Source organism: Saccopteryx bilineata, chromosome 1 (assembly GCF_036850765.1).
Source record: "Saccopteryx bilineata isolate mSacBil1 chromosome 1, mSacBil1_pri_phased_curated, whole genome shotgun sequence".
Taxonomy (NCBI): domain Eukaryota; kingdom Metazoa; phylum Chordata; class Mammalia; order Chiroptera; family Emballonuridae; genus Saccopteryx; species Saccopteryx bilineata.
The window spans coordinates 324,455,312-324,470,341 of NC_089490.1; the positions used below are offsets into that span (position 1 = coordinate 324,455,312).

Consider the following 15,030-nt stretch of genomic DNA (forward strand, 5'->3'; position numbering starts at 1 on the left):
TTTTAATGTTTTCTTGGAGCTGTAAATTGATATAAAGCAACGTTCTTCCTGTAGTAAAGATAGCCTATCCCTGACTGGCCATTAGCAAATCTGAGGCTCTCTGGTTCTGCAAGACTGCGGAGGCTAGAGAGTCAGTTTGCTCTTGGGCTCGGGTTGAAGAGTTAGCAATGATTTCTAGGGATGCGGCTGTTTCCTGAGCCAGGATTCTGCTATCATATGTTGATAATCCTGCCAAGCCAGCTCCAGTTGCTGCTGCTCTGGTTGTGAAGGCTGTAGCAAGAGGCATGAGGCTTGTATTTAATTTCTAGAGAAGTAGCGAGGCTTTGAGTAATTTGAGCTATAATAGAAGGCCTGGCATAACTCAGGAGAGACTTCGGTAGTTCAAATGTAGGGATGACTTCCTTCAGTAAGCTTTTGCAGACTTCTATAGCTTTTTTAGTTCTGATCAAGTAGGTTTCTACCATCCAGTAAAAGTATATAAAGACTGAAAGATATTTTTGTCCCTTGCAGAGAGGCATGGCCATAAATCAGTCTGCCAGTCCTCTCTCTCCCGGTGCACTCCTAGTGCTGCACTGGAGGAATGTGTGGTGGCAGACAGCGATGCTTAAGACCTCACAGACCCTGGTAACTTGCCTTATGGTTGAAAATAATTCAGGGTTGTAAATAAGGCCTTAAAAATGTAAGTAGGGCTTCCTGACCATAGTGTGTGCTCTGGTGTAGCCCTTTAAGAATTTTCTGCAGTTGAGCATTTGGGATCAAAATTTGGCCATGTTCAAAGTGTACCTTTCTGATTTATTTAATTTTAAGTTATAGGTAGTTTCAAGTTTATGATCTAGAGTTTGGTAATCAGGCTGAGTTTCAAGATGGGAGAAAGGGGGAGTTGGAGTTGGAGCTGTGTTTCCTCCACTCTCAAAAGCAGTCAGTCTAGCTGCAGCTTTTGCTCTTCTGTCAGCCTGGGAGTTTCCCTTAGCAATTTCCGAGTTTTCTCTTTGATGATCCTTGCAATGTATAAAAGATACTTCTTTTTTTTTTTTTAACAGCTTCTAATAGTCAGAGGATGAGGTCTTGATATTTAATGCTAGAATTTCTAGCATTTCATAGACCTCTTTCTTTCCAGATTGTGGCGTGGGCATGTAAAATAAGGAAGGCATATTTGGAGTTAGTGTAGATATTAATCTTTGGCCATCTCCCATTCCACGGGCTCTGACTAGGGCAATAAATTCAGCCTTTTGAGCCGAAATTCCCAGAGGCAGAGAGGTTGGGCTTTTAGGGTTTGGTGTATGCTAACAATATTATTTTCAGCCTTCCTAGTTCCCGTTTCTATGAAGCTGCTCCCATCTGTGAACTATATTTTATCAGGATTTTCTAAAGAAGTATCTTGGAGGTTAGGCCTTGAATAAATTTCTTTGATTATTTTTGTTGTTGTTAATTTTCTCATTGATTTGAGAAAAATGGGAGATAGAGAGAGATGGGAAAGGAGAGATAAAGAGGGAAAGGGGGAGAAAGAGAAAGGGGGAAGTATCAATTTGTTGTTCTGCTTAGTTGTTCCATTTTTTATTTGTGCACTCATTGATTGCTTCTCATATGTGCCCTGACCAGGGATCGAACCTGTGACCTTGGTGCACTGGTACAAAGCTTTATCCACTGGGCCACCTGGCCAGTGCCTTATTGATAATTTCTAAACAATTTTGTTCTAGTTCAGGGTTGGGCGTCAAGGAAGTAGGGATTAAGGTAGCTGAATTGAGGGTTTGCTCAGTATTACAACATGTGCTGCTCTGAGATCTTGGATGAATCAGTAAATTCTGTCAGGCTTTTTGACAGGCACAGTGGGGTGTTACGAGGGGCTGGCAGGTCACAGGGGCTTTTGCTGTTATGGGCGCTAGTCCCGATACTGTGGCTCTCCCCTGAGAGTAGGAGTGATTTTCCAGAGCCTGGCGAATATTGTTTAGAAGAGCAATATAAGTCAGGTCTTATAGGGGATACGTCTCAATTTCCCCTTGTAGTGCTAGTTCCCAGATAAGTTTTAAACTTCAGTTCTTTTCTGAGAACTAGACAGATGTTCTGTACCCTCTGGGTCATATTGAGGATGATAAAACTATTGGATGAAACAACAAAGATATGAACAGAAAGAACCCAAATTTACCTTGGGATCTAAGAAATATAGACGGATACAGATACAACGGTGTGACACCTAGTGGAATCAAGCACACTGGATCTGAGTCTAAGGAAAGCATCTTGTGGTCCCTCAGGGACGAGGTGGGGGAGGAGGGTGGAGAAGAGAAGGACGGAAGAAAGGGAAAGGCAGACCAAGTGTTGCCCTCCAGGACAACCCACTTCCTAAAGCTGACTTAAGACCTTAGATGGCAGAGCTCCCGTGGTGGCCACTGAAAATGGAAAAACAAATCAAAACCCAAACTTCCCAAATAGATATAAAGTCAGAGACAGTCCCAAAACCAGATTAAGAGAAAGTGAATCTTACCAAGGACTCTTTGGTCCTGAGGCACCAGCGCCTGCTCACCTCAGGAGAGGCTGGAGGGAACTGCCCACCAGGGCTGCTCAGCCTGCTCCTGAGAAGTACCCTCTCCTGCCTCCAGGTCCTCAGGCCCTGTCTAACCAGTGGCAAAATTGCAGTTCCCTCTCCCCCGCCAACTGCTACTGATAAATTTGGGTTCTTATATCCTGATATAAAATAACTTAGACTAGGGACACTGATGAAAGCACAGGCAGATTTATTGAGGCTCTGCAGAAGGCGAGAACACTGAGATAGGGTCCCAGGTTTTGCGCCCTGAATGTGGGGCTTAGGGATTTATATAGCTTGAGGATTCAGAAGTTGCTGGGATCAACCAGTCATGGAGTAGTTTAAGAAGGCTTCTCCTTTTTAGAACATAATCAGTGAAGCAAAATGTTCTAGGATTGCTCAGCACTATGGGATGCAGGAAGGGACTTTCCTAACCAGGTATTGAGTTTGTCTCTGTGATTTGTGGCTTGGCTGCCCCATGAGTTGGGGTAGCTCATGGACATGTTTTGTAGCTATCAGTAGATGACATAGTTCTAACAGGGCTTGACTCGGTAAAGCAGTTTGTTCTGGTGGAGCAATTTTGGGGAACATTTTATTCTACCTGTTTCAAAACTACTGCTTGGCTTTCTAAGTGATTTAATTCTTATATTTCCAAATCACATGTTAGAAAATGAGCAGAAGATAAGGCATCTTCCTTTATATGATATTTTACATGTGTAGAAGCATTGTTTGATTTTTTTAGTATTTTATATTATCTGTGTCTTTTTTTCTAAATCTATTTTTTTTTTAAGATTTTATTTATTGATTTTACAGAGAGAAGAGGGGTGGGCAGTGAGAAATATCAAATCATAGTTGCTTCACTTTGTTGTTGTTCATTGCTTGCTTGTTGTATGTGCCTTGACTGAGCAAGCCCAGGGTTTTGAACCTGCGACCTCAGTGTTCCAGGTTGGTGCTCTAGCCACTGTGCCACCACTAGGCCAGGTCAATTCTGTTGTTTTTATAGATAGTAGAAATTCTAATCTGGTAATCAATTCAGTTGTTATTCTGAATTTGTATTATTATTAGTAGTAGAAACACTAAGTACATATATATCAACACTGATATAAATGCTTTAAGTATATTAACTAATTTTTATAAAACCATTTTGTGAGATATAATTATCATTTTTCTTTAAGTGAGTGAAAAAGAGAGGTAAGAGGGAAGAGAGATGAGAAGCATCAACTCATTGTTGTGTTACTTTAGTTGTTTGGTGATTACTTTCTCATATATGCCTTGACCAAGGGGCTCAGGCTGAGCCAGTGACCCCTTGCTCAAGCCAGTGACCATGGGATCCTATACTCAAGCCGGAAGCCCCGTGCTGGTGAGCCTGCACTCAAGCCGAATGAGCCTGTGCTCAAACCAGCGACCTTGGTGTTTTGAACCTGGGACCTGAGTGTCCCAGGTCGATGCCTTATCCACTGCACCACCACCAGTCAGGCAATTATTATCATTTTATAGATGGGAAAAATGAGGCATAAAGAAGTTGAATACCTGGTCTAAGAGCACCTAGCTAGTATGTAGCACAGTCAGAATGGAACCAAGGTAGTCTACATATTTGCATATTACATTTTTATCCTGCTTTTCTGTGTCCTCACAGGTCCATTCTTCTTCTTCTCTCCCTGCCTGCCCCTTCCTTCCCTGGTTCTGTCTTTTTCTTTCTTTCGTGACTACATAAAGTATCAGGAACAGACAACCAGATGTCATTCAAAACTATGACTCTTTTTGAGTTTTAGAATGTGGAATATAAAAAATACAGGTCTGCATATATATTTTAGTTCTTTAGGTATTGCAGTTAGGTTACATTATGAAACAGATTATTAAACTTTCAGAAGTATGAATTTATTTAGTACAAATTTATTGAACAGAATTTGTTCTTTGTAGGTCTTAGTTTGTTAGCATTAGGTGAGCATTGAGCTGTAACAGTGATGTCTAACCCTTTTCCTAATCCTTCCTAAATCCCTGACTTAAACTAAGGTATACTTTGATTATCAGGAAGAACAGGACTCCTTAGATTAGTGCTGCCCAATATGGTATCACTGGACATATGGCTGTTGAGCACTTGAAATGTGGCTGGTCTGGACTGAGATGTGCTGTAGGTATAGACTCTCTGAATTTGAAGGCTTAGTTCAAAGAAAAGAATATAACATGTCTAACTAATACTTTACAAATATTTTTACATGTTGAGATGACAGTGTTTATTTTTGGATTAAATAAAAAGTATATTAGAATTAATTTTGCCATTTTTACTTATTTAATGTGGGCTTCTAGACAAAGATTACTTATGTGGCTCATGTTATATTTTTGTTGAGTATTAAAAAGTATATAAAATAGGGTGCCTCTTCTTTAAGAGTGTGTTGGGAAGAAGATAGACAGTTACTTCGAGCAGGTGTGAGCTGCCAGATTGGGTTCATGCACAGGAGACCTCTAACCCACTTTTGAGAGTCTGTAGAAGTGTCATTTAAGGCAATTAGTACCTGTGTTTTCATCTTTTTAAATCTTCTGTTGAGGACTCTTAAATTTGCTTTTTGGAACTAAAGCAAATAAAAGTCAAAAGCTTTTTAAAAATGTTTGAGAATCTTTTATTTTAGGAGTATTGGTCCTTAGTCAAAATCAAGGTTGAAGTAGATGGCTTGCGCCTGCTCTCAGAGACCAGTGCTTGGCCCTCCCCAGACCTGGCTGAGACAGCTAAATGGATGGTAGTGCTACTTGCTAAGTATGGAACATTGGTCAGTTTCAGACCTGTTGGGTTTGAGGTATCTGTGAGACATCTAGTGAGGAAGAACATTAGTCAGTGGACGCTTGGAGCTAGAGTCCAAGAAAAATCTCTGCTGTCAATATAGATTGAAGTTAGGTGAAGTCATAGATAAAGAATGAGATCATCAGGAAGTGAGTAAAAAATGGGTAAACCTCTGAGAAACAAGAAAGGTTAAGGAAAGAGAGTATAAGGATCTTTGTAAAAAAATGGCCAGAGAAGGAGATATTTAGCAAGGCTAGTGTGCAGATAGGGTCAAAAGTTGCTGAAAGATAAAAATAAAGACTGAAATGTCCATTGTCTTTAATAATTATGAGGTTATTGAGGGAGCAGGTGGGTTCCCTCCTGGAAGGGCTTCGGCTAGGTAGCAAAGCCAGATCACAGAAGGTTGAGGAATTAATGGGAGGTAAAGAATTGTTGATAATGAAGATTATTGTTTGGGAGTGAAAGAGGTGGACTGAGGAGGCTTGTGGTAGCTAGTGGGTGGATTTAACATATGGCCAGTGTGTGTGTGTGCGCTCACATGTACATGTATGTTTTCTCTGAGTTGTAAATCCATGTGAAAACTGTTTCTATATCTTTACATTCTTGGAATCAGTGTGGTATCTTTCATAAGGTAACTGCTCACTAACATTGTTGATCAGGATTTAATTAGTATCTTTTCCCAACAAATTCTTTAGCAACATTGTTTCCAAATGCTCTAAACATTAAATCTACACAAGAGCTTGATTTTTGTGTAAGTTAAGTGTAGGCCTTTGGACACAGCCTAATGGAAGGAAAACGGGCTTTGTAGTTTACTAAGAATTGTAATTCAAATCTAAGTTCTGACAATTTTTAGCTATATGATCTTGAACTAATTGTCACTTCTGACCCTTTCCCCCCTCATCTAGGATTGAGGATAATAACACCCATCCTTATACCCTTATAGGGCTGTTAAAGGATTCAGTGAGAAAATGTATAAAGTGCTTTGTATGTATTAATAGTAGCTTATATGTAGTAGGCACTCAGTAAATGCTTCATAGAAAAATAGCAACTTCACATGTTATACATGCCAACACTGCAGTTTTTATGATTTTACTTAAAGTAGTTTGTGTAATATAGTGTTATAACTTTTTATAAAGAGCAAGCATATTTGGTTGATATTTGAGTGAAAAATTAACCTTTGAGTAAAAAATGTTTCTTTTCTTGCCCCTTTCTCCCCTTTCCAATACAGGTCCTGAGGGAGTCAAACAAATTAGCAGAAATGGAAGAACCACCCTTGCTTCCAGGAGAAAATATTAAAGACATGGGTCTGTAATGGCATTTTTTGTTGACTTTCCTCTCACTGTGTGAGTGCGCGGACTGTTCAGTGCTTCTGGCGCACCAAGCACAGCTCACTGTGGGGGGCCCTCCTGTCGGGATGCCCCCTGAGTGTGCGCGGGGAGCCTCGCTTGACGCCTGTTGGTTCTGGGTGCATTTTGGACTGCTGGGAAACATACAAATAGAATACTCTGCTGCTTCTCTGGTTTGCTTTACTTTCATTGAAAGTAGGTAAGATATTAAATCACCTACTCTCCAGTCTAGATAAACATTTATTGAACAGAATTTGTTCTTTGTAGGTCTTAGTTTTTTGGCCTGAGGTGAGCATTGAGCTGTAGCAGTGCTATTTAACCCTTTGTCTAATCCTCCCTAAGTACCCGACTTAAACTAAGGAATAATTTAATCATCAGGAAGAATTAGACTCCTTAGATTAGTGCTGCCCAATACAGTACCACCGGACATAGGGCTGTTGAGCACTTGAAATGTGGCCTGGACTGAGATGTGCTGTGGATATAAATTACACTCTGAATTTTGAAGGCTTAGTGCAGATAAAAGAGTGCAACATGTCTCACTAATCCTTTTAAAATATGTTTTACATGTTGATATGACAATATTTTTTTATTTATTGTCACTTTATACAAGTAATTTTTCTTAGGACACATTCTCTTCTTTTCCTTTTTTTTATTCTTCTCTGAAGTAGTTCAGGTTAATTTTTGGATGAAAATATTTAATCTCCATTGCAAAGCAAGCCATTCACATGAAGGTGCCTTTCTTTACCCAGCCTGTAAAACTAAGCATTGACTTACTGTGTGGACTGGGAACTAGAAGCAAGCATTTAAAGTACTTTTCTTGTCTTCCTGCTTTTACTTTAAAATACCCATAGCGTTTGAAAAAGTAATATAGTAGGGGAATAAAGTAAATGGTTTTCTAGCCCAAGTAAAACCACTTTTCATTTTATTATCAATTAAAAATTTGAAAGGACTTAGTAAATGCTTAGTTTCCCCGGCAGGTGTCATTTCCTTGTATAAAACTAAGCAAGCCAGAGGGGGACTACCCCCAAAGAGTTGTTTTTGCTTACATTACATTTGGTTCTTTCACACTTGGTGTGGTATTTATCTCTCCTGGCTCTTGACTACTGATTGAGTACTTTTACAGTCTCTCTTTTTTTTTTTTTTTTTTGCCCCCACTCAGCCTCATGTAAACCCTACTTTATTGTTCTGCTGAACTACTTACTGAGTTAGGTATTATATACTGCTCACAGAAATTAGGGAATATTTTAAAATTAATATGAAGTGATAAAATATCCCTTAATTTTTTTTTTTTTTTTTTTTTTTTTTTTGCATTTTTCTGAAGCTGGAAACAGGGAGAGACAGTCAGACAGACTACCGCATGCGCCTGACCGGGATCCACCCGGCACGCCCACCAGGGGCGACGCTCTGCCCATCCTGGGCGTCGCCATGTTGCGACCCTCCTGGGTGTCGCCATGTTGCGACCAGAGCCACTCTAGCGCCTGGGGCAGAGGCCACAGAGCCATCCCCAGCGCCCGGGCCATCTTTGCTCCAATGGAGCCTTGGCTGCGGGAGGGGAAGAGAGAGACAGAGAGGAAGGCGCGGCGGAGGGGTGGAGAAGCAAATGGGCGCTTCTCCTATTTCTAGTGTCAATGTCTATCCTAATACATATAAACAAATGCCTGCATCTTAGACACATGCCTGTGGGTATGTTATAGATATCTACACCCAACATCTCCTAAATTATTGCTGAGTTTACTCCTTTTATTCTCTCCCTCAGTTAACAACAAGAACAGTTATCTATTCATTCACTCAAGGCTGAAATCGGGGAGTCAGACTGCTGTTTTCCTGAACTTTGACATCCAGTCAGTTACCAGATCCAGAGGAGTCAATCTCTGAGAATTTTCTTTTTTCCCCTGTTCTTTCTGGTGCATTTCATTTATTAGGAAACAGTGTCATTATCAAGTTCCTTCCCTAAATACAGACAGGTTGTATATAGCTCCAGCCCCTACCTCTTATCCCTGAGGCCTCCCAGGGGCCTGCAGCCCCTTCCCACAACTTCTCTGGGCTGATAGACACTTAGAATATGTGGATCTGTGATTGGTGGGATCCCACACTTCAGACACTAGAGTTGAGGAATTGTGTAAGAATTTCTTGAATTTGTCTTTTCCTCTCAAATTTTATGAGCCCTTCGTATCATATTTATATATATTGAATTTTACGTTCCTATGAGAAACTTTGAGTGGAGATATCTGTCTGGGCAAGATAGCTAAGGAGCTTAGGGGAGAGATCAGGGCTAGAAGCCCATATTTTAAAATAATCAGAACATGGATATCAGTTGAAAAATGAGAGGAGGAAAATAACCCAGAGAGTGTTGGGGTGGTAGCAGGGTCAAGAGCATAGCTTCACCTAACATTTTGTAATTAATTACATGGTAGAAAAGGAACCGGGGTAGGGGTGGTGGTGGTGATGGCAGATATTGGGGAGTGAACAGTGTGATACAGTGTAAATTACAGAGAACCAGACTATATATTTACCTTTGTCCAAATAGGTACTTTACTTTCCCACTTCTTTATATTGGATTAGGTTCTTTCTCTGCATCGTGTGCTGTCTTACTATCTCTGCCCATCCAAAGGATACCAGCCATTGGGGCTCAGCTCACATGCCTGTGTCCTTGAACCTTCTCTGATCTCACAGCTGAATGACTTTCTCTCTCTAACTTCTCTGTACTAGAACATGCTTTTTCTGGCTTGCTTTCTGCACAGATTGCATGTTCTCATGTATTACATTTATATTTTATATCCTTATAGATGTGTATTCTCAAGGTCATTATGGTTTGCCTCACAGAAATTATTATGGATTCTTCCTCTTATAAACTCAGTGAAAATTTGAGAGGATTAGTAAGTCTAAGCTCCTTTGCTATGACTAGGTAGTATTAGTATTAAAAATTTAGACAAATATCTAATATACTAAATAAAATATTCTATTCAGAATCATCTATCTAGACTTGATTATTGTACAAAAATTAAATTTAATGCATTACAGTACAAAGCTAGAGTAATGTTGAATATATATGTAGAAAAGATGTTTGATTTTTAGTTGGTCTAATATAAATCTATGGTTTATGTATTTTTTAAAAAGTTAAAGTAGTGTTAGGAACGTCAACAGAATGTTTTGGGAAGTAACAGGTTCAGATATTGTGGCCTGGGCCCATCCTCAGCAGAGGTAGCCCAGACTGTTTCAGCCTTTGGCACAGGAGACAGACTGGGCTGCTCTAGTGGGAAAGAGGTTTGCGTTTGTAGTCAGAGGAACTGCATTCAAGTTTTAATCTTAGCAGTTACAGGTTCTGAAACACTAGGCAATTTGTTTTACTTCTCTGAGCCCTGGAATTCTCATCTAAAAATTATGTAGGTACTTCTAGGTCTTATATTAAGGACGTAGTCAGGTGGAAAGTACTTTATAAAGTCTGAAGTGCTAGGCCAGTGGTTGGCAAACTCATTAGTTAGCAGGGCCAAATATCAACAATACAACGATTGAAATTTCTTTTGAGAGCCAGATTTTTTAAACTTAAACTATATAGGTAGGTACATTGTTATTAACTTAATTAGGGTACTCCTAAGCTGGCCTTTGCTAAAAATGTCCTCAATCTGATTGAGGTACGTTCGCTGAGGTCGACCCTTCCAACTCTCCCATCCACACTCTTCTTGTATACTTGTTTCGTCTATCTCCTTTTATTCATCCTCTCTGTATGTCCAAACCATCTCAACATACCTTTCTCAGTCCTCAACACTACATCTTCTCTCACTCCACAACGCTCCCTAAAATTAACTTAATAAACTTTACTTAAAGTTTGAAGTCTTAGTTAAACTATAGGTACATTGAATAAAACTTGGTATCATACTTAATAATGATATTTATTGATAAAATTAAATTGTAAAGTATCCATAAAATTAAATTATGACAATGACTGACAAACACTGATGTGAACAATGGCCTTGCATCTCCTTGGAAAGTTTGGGTAAGTCAGGGTTGTATGTTGTTGTTTTTAATTTTAGGCACGATTCCAGGTTCTCATCAATAAGACGACTTCTCAATTTACTTTTTTTTTTTAATACAGAGACAGAGAGAGTCAGAGAGAGGGATAGATAGGGACAGACAGACAGGAACGGAGAGATGAGAAGCATCAATCATTAGTTTTTCGTTGTGACACCTTAGTTGTTCATTGATTGCTTTCTCATATGTGCCTTGACCATGGCACGGGCCTTCAGCAGACTGAGTAACCCCTTGCTTGAGCCATGGACCTTGGGTCCAAGCTGGTAAACTTTGCTCAAACCAGATGAGCCTGCGCTCAAGCTGGCGACCTTGGGGTCTCGAACCTGGGTCCTCCACATCCCAGTCTGATGCTCTATCCACTGCACCACCGCCTGGTCAGACTTTTTTTTTTTGCTTGTGAGAGAAGACAGAGTCAGAGAGAGGAACAGACAGACAGGAAGGGAGAGAGATGAGAAACATCAATTCTTCGTTGCAGTTCCTTAATTGTTCATTGATTGATTTCTCATATGTGCCTTGACGGGGGGGGGGGGGGGCTACAACAGACCAATTAGCCCCTTGCTCGAGCCAGCGACCTTAGGCTCAAGCTGGTGAGCTTTGCTCAAACCAGATGAACTCGTGCTCAAGCTGGCAACCTCGGGGTCTTGAACCTGGGTCCTCCATGTCCCAGTCCGACTCTCTATCCACTGTGCTACCACCGCCTGTTCAGGATTAATTTACTCTTGATAAGGTTCATCCTTGAAAACGATTCTTTGCATGAATATGTAGACCCGAATAAGGAAAGAACAGCAAACGCTAGTTTTTTCAGCTGATTTTATGAGTCAGGAATACTATTCCAAGTGTTAAAAATCAGCATATCTTCCTTCTTCAGGTCTTTCAAAGCAGACCACTTGTGCTGTGAACTAAGTTCACATTTGTTTTTCTCCAGTATTTCTATATCAGCACAAAGATATTCAAATTTTGATCTCCATAATTCTTTATTTTTTAAATCCAGCAATTGCATTTCAAAGTTGCCAATGTCAATATTAAAGGGAGAAAAATTTAATTCTGTTACAGTAGCATTAAGCGTTTTTTTTAACAAAGGCTTGGCTGTTTCTGAATTCCTGAAACCTGTTGAGAAAAGCTTCCCTCATATAGAAAAGTGTTGTTTTGAAATAGCAAATGTCAATATCAGAATTATTTTCTTGGTGATGTTTCAACAGCCTTGGAAAGTGAATCAAAATTTCTCTTTCAAAATCTTGAGCAAAAAGAGATAATTTGTTTTTGAATGAAATAACTTATTCTAACATCGAAAAAATTGTGTTTCCTTTCCCCTGTAGTTTACGATTAAGCTGATTTAGATGAGAGGTAAGGTCTACCATGAAATAAAATTTTTGGATCCACTGATCGTTTGTTAGTTCTGGATAGTGAACACCCTTCTCAAGGAGAAATGCTTTAATTTCTGTTAATAAGGAAGTGAAACATTTCAAATCATTTTCTGTTGATAACCAACATACCTTGTTATGCAGCAGAAGATCTGCATACTCACTTTCCATTTCAACAAAAATTCTTTAAATTGGAGATGATTAAGAGCTTTAGCTATAATGGAGTTGATAATCACCAATTCCATAACTTTGCAAATTTCTTCTGGAAATGTCTGCGCACAAAGCGCTTCTTGATGAATGATGCAATGGTAAGTAAGTATCTTGTGATTAATTTTTTCCTTTCAAAATAACAACAAACTGGTTTCTTATGCCAGTCATTCTTTTCGCCTTGTCTGTTGAAATTGAGACAGTTTTATCGAGTGGAATATGATGTTTTTCAGTGCATTCAGTTACAGCATTTGGTATATCCTCTCCACGTGTTTGACCTCTTAGTGGCAATAATCCTAAAAGTTCTTCTTTAGGACCTGCAGATGAAATAAATTGTACAAAAAGTGAGACTTGCGCTGTATCATTTATGTCACAAGACTTGTCAACTGCTATTTATAAAGCTGAAACCAATTTGTATCTTCGACTTGCTGGTTGGTTATATTCAAAGACATTTTGACTGTTCTATTTTTCACTGTTTTAGCAGACAATGTTAACTCTTTAATTTTTTAAGAATATCTATCTGCTTTGTTCTTAAAATCTCAAAATAGCTTTTATGGATGCATTTATAAAACAACTTTTTACGTATTCGCCGTCTGTATATGGTTTTCCTTTCTTAGCAATCTCTTGACTAACCACAAAACTTGCAATGTTAACATTGTTGGAAGATTACATCCAGTAATTAAATACAGAACTTGATTTTTCTTGACTCTTCTGAAGTTCCTCAACTGCTTTCTTCCTTGCATCACCGACAGTATATTTAGTACTAAATGACACGTGTTTAGTTGTAAAGTGTCTCTCCAAATTTGATTTCTTGTTATGCGCCAATTCTTCCTGACAAATAAGACAGGTTGGAAGGCCATTTGAGTTTTGAATAAATGCGAAAGTCTCGGTCAATTCAACTTTAAATTCACGGTTTTCATCTTCCGTTTTTCTTTGCTGCTTCTTTGTAGCCATGTCAGACAGGGCACCTAAAAAATGTTTCATTTTATCATAAAGCCACCAATACAAAATAATTATAATTCTTAAATTGATTGAGGACAAAAATACCTTTAGGATTTGCAGCTGGTTGGAAAAATACAGGTAACTTTATGCTTTGAGTAGGTACTTTTGTCACCTGTGTGTGATTTGTGGACGTGACTAGCACTAACCACTGCACAATGAGACTGTTGACTGACTGGCTCAATCAACTCGTGCATGAATCGCGCATGCCTCCCCTGCGCTGCGTATCCCGAGGCCCGCTTGTGTCGCGTCTCCCCTCGACCAGCCAACACCCCTGGCGCGTACCTGCACGCCAGCACGTGGTATTTTGTGGAAGAGCCATACTCAAGGGGCCAAAGAGCCACGTGTGGCTCGCAAGCCTGGTTTGCCGACCACTGTGCTAGGCTATCAATGCTGGTTGTTGTTACCATCATTTCCTCTGATAAGGTATCTAGTCATAGTCTCCCGTCTACTTGGAACAAACCCCACTAAGCATAAACTCTTTCTTTGGAGTAACTAGCTGCCACCAGCCTGAGGAGGGAAGATAAAGTAGACAGAACAAAGCAGAGCGTAATGATAATACTAACATAGGTATAAACCTTTGTATAATACTTTTAGTTTTGGAAACAACTTTCATGTGTATTATCTCATGATTTTAGAATAATGGGGAAGGTAAAATGAGAACATTGGACAAAGAGGGACATATCCTGTATTGGAATATAGAATACAATAATAAGGTTGATTTTCTTGTGTAGTAAGGAAATTGGCTCTGGACAGAGTCCAGAAATGATTTTACTAACATGAAAAAAACTTTCATAGTTGAAGTAAAAATTCATAAGGGTGAGAAAATGTGTGCAAGGTAAGTTTGTGTATCTTTCTGTAATGATGGCTTTATTTAATTTTAAAAGCTTTCCTCTAAGTGAAACATATATTAGAAGCAATTATTTTAAAAATGGTACTCATACTTGGACATTTCCAAGGGAAGTATTTTGAAGGTTAGAAACGTTTGTTAGAAGATCAATCTCATTTCAAATTCCATACAAAGCAGTCATTTTCAAAATGATGACTGAAAAGCAAAATGAGGAAGCTGCACTTCCTTATTAAATGCATTTCATGTCCCTAAGTTTTCCCAGAAGCCCCTTGAAAGGTTCTTAGGAACTTGTTACTCCTAATTGTGCCTTACTTCCTTAGAACAGTGAAGATATTTCTTTATTTGCTAATTTGCTACAATACTAACATTGTAGGCATTTATGAATATTTTATGATGTAAAAAAACTCTGTATTGGGCATTATGAGCTTTACTATATGAAATATTTTGAGGTAGTTTTAGCTGAGTGAATAATGCATATTTTTTAAAAAGCCTAATGCTGTATTGATTTCTCATTTAATAAATGCTTGTGATTATTTCTCTACAAAGTTGGACATCAGTTACTTGCCAGGAATAGACTATCCTTGTATTACACTATTACTTTTCTAAGAATTATATTTCATATGCACTTCTCTCCTACAGTATTTTCCTCATAAATATAAGCAGGTCAGAAGTTTCTGATCTTAATATGTTTCAGGTATTGGATTTTTAGAGGTATGTTGCAAGACTAGACTGACCAGAAGACCACAGATTGGGGAGGTGATCTTGAAACTATAAGATGACTGGTGACTGTGACATGAGACATTTACTGTTGTTAACCACCATTATCATCACCCCTTCACCCACTACAACTAGCACATCTGTTTTATCCAAGAGGGATAGTGGCCTTTTTTATCTCCTTCTGTTCTGTCTCAGGGGCAGGATGTCTCTCTGTCTCTGTAGTCTTT

The 15,030-nt window shown here is 39.1% G+C and overlaps 1 protein-coding gene across 4 annotated transcripts in view; it reads left to right on the forward strand.

The window, feature by feature from the left end:
- Positions 1-15,030, forward strand: part of MTMR2 (myotubularin related protein 2) — a 135,602-nt gene that overhangs the window by 90,546 nt on the left and 30,026 nt on the right. For all 4 annotated transcript variants that reach the window (XM_066248081.1, XM_066248092.1, XM_066248101.1 and 1 more), the window contains one exon: positions 6,523-6,598. In XM_066248081.1, coding sequence (XP_066104178.1) covers positions 6,523-6,598 — 76 coding nt within the window. The remainder of the gene's footprint in view (positions 1-6,522; positions 6,599-15,030) is intronic.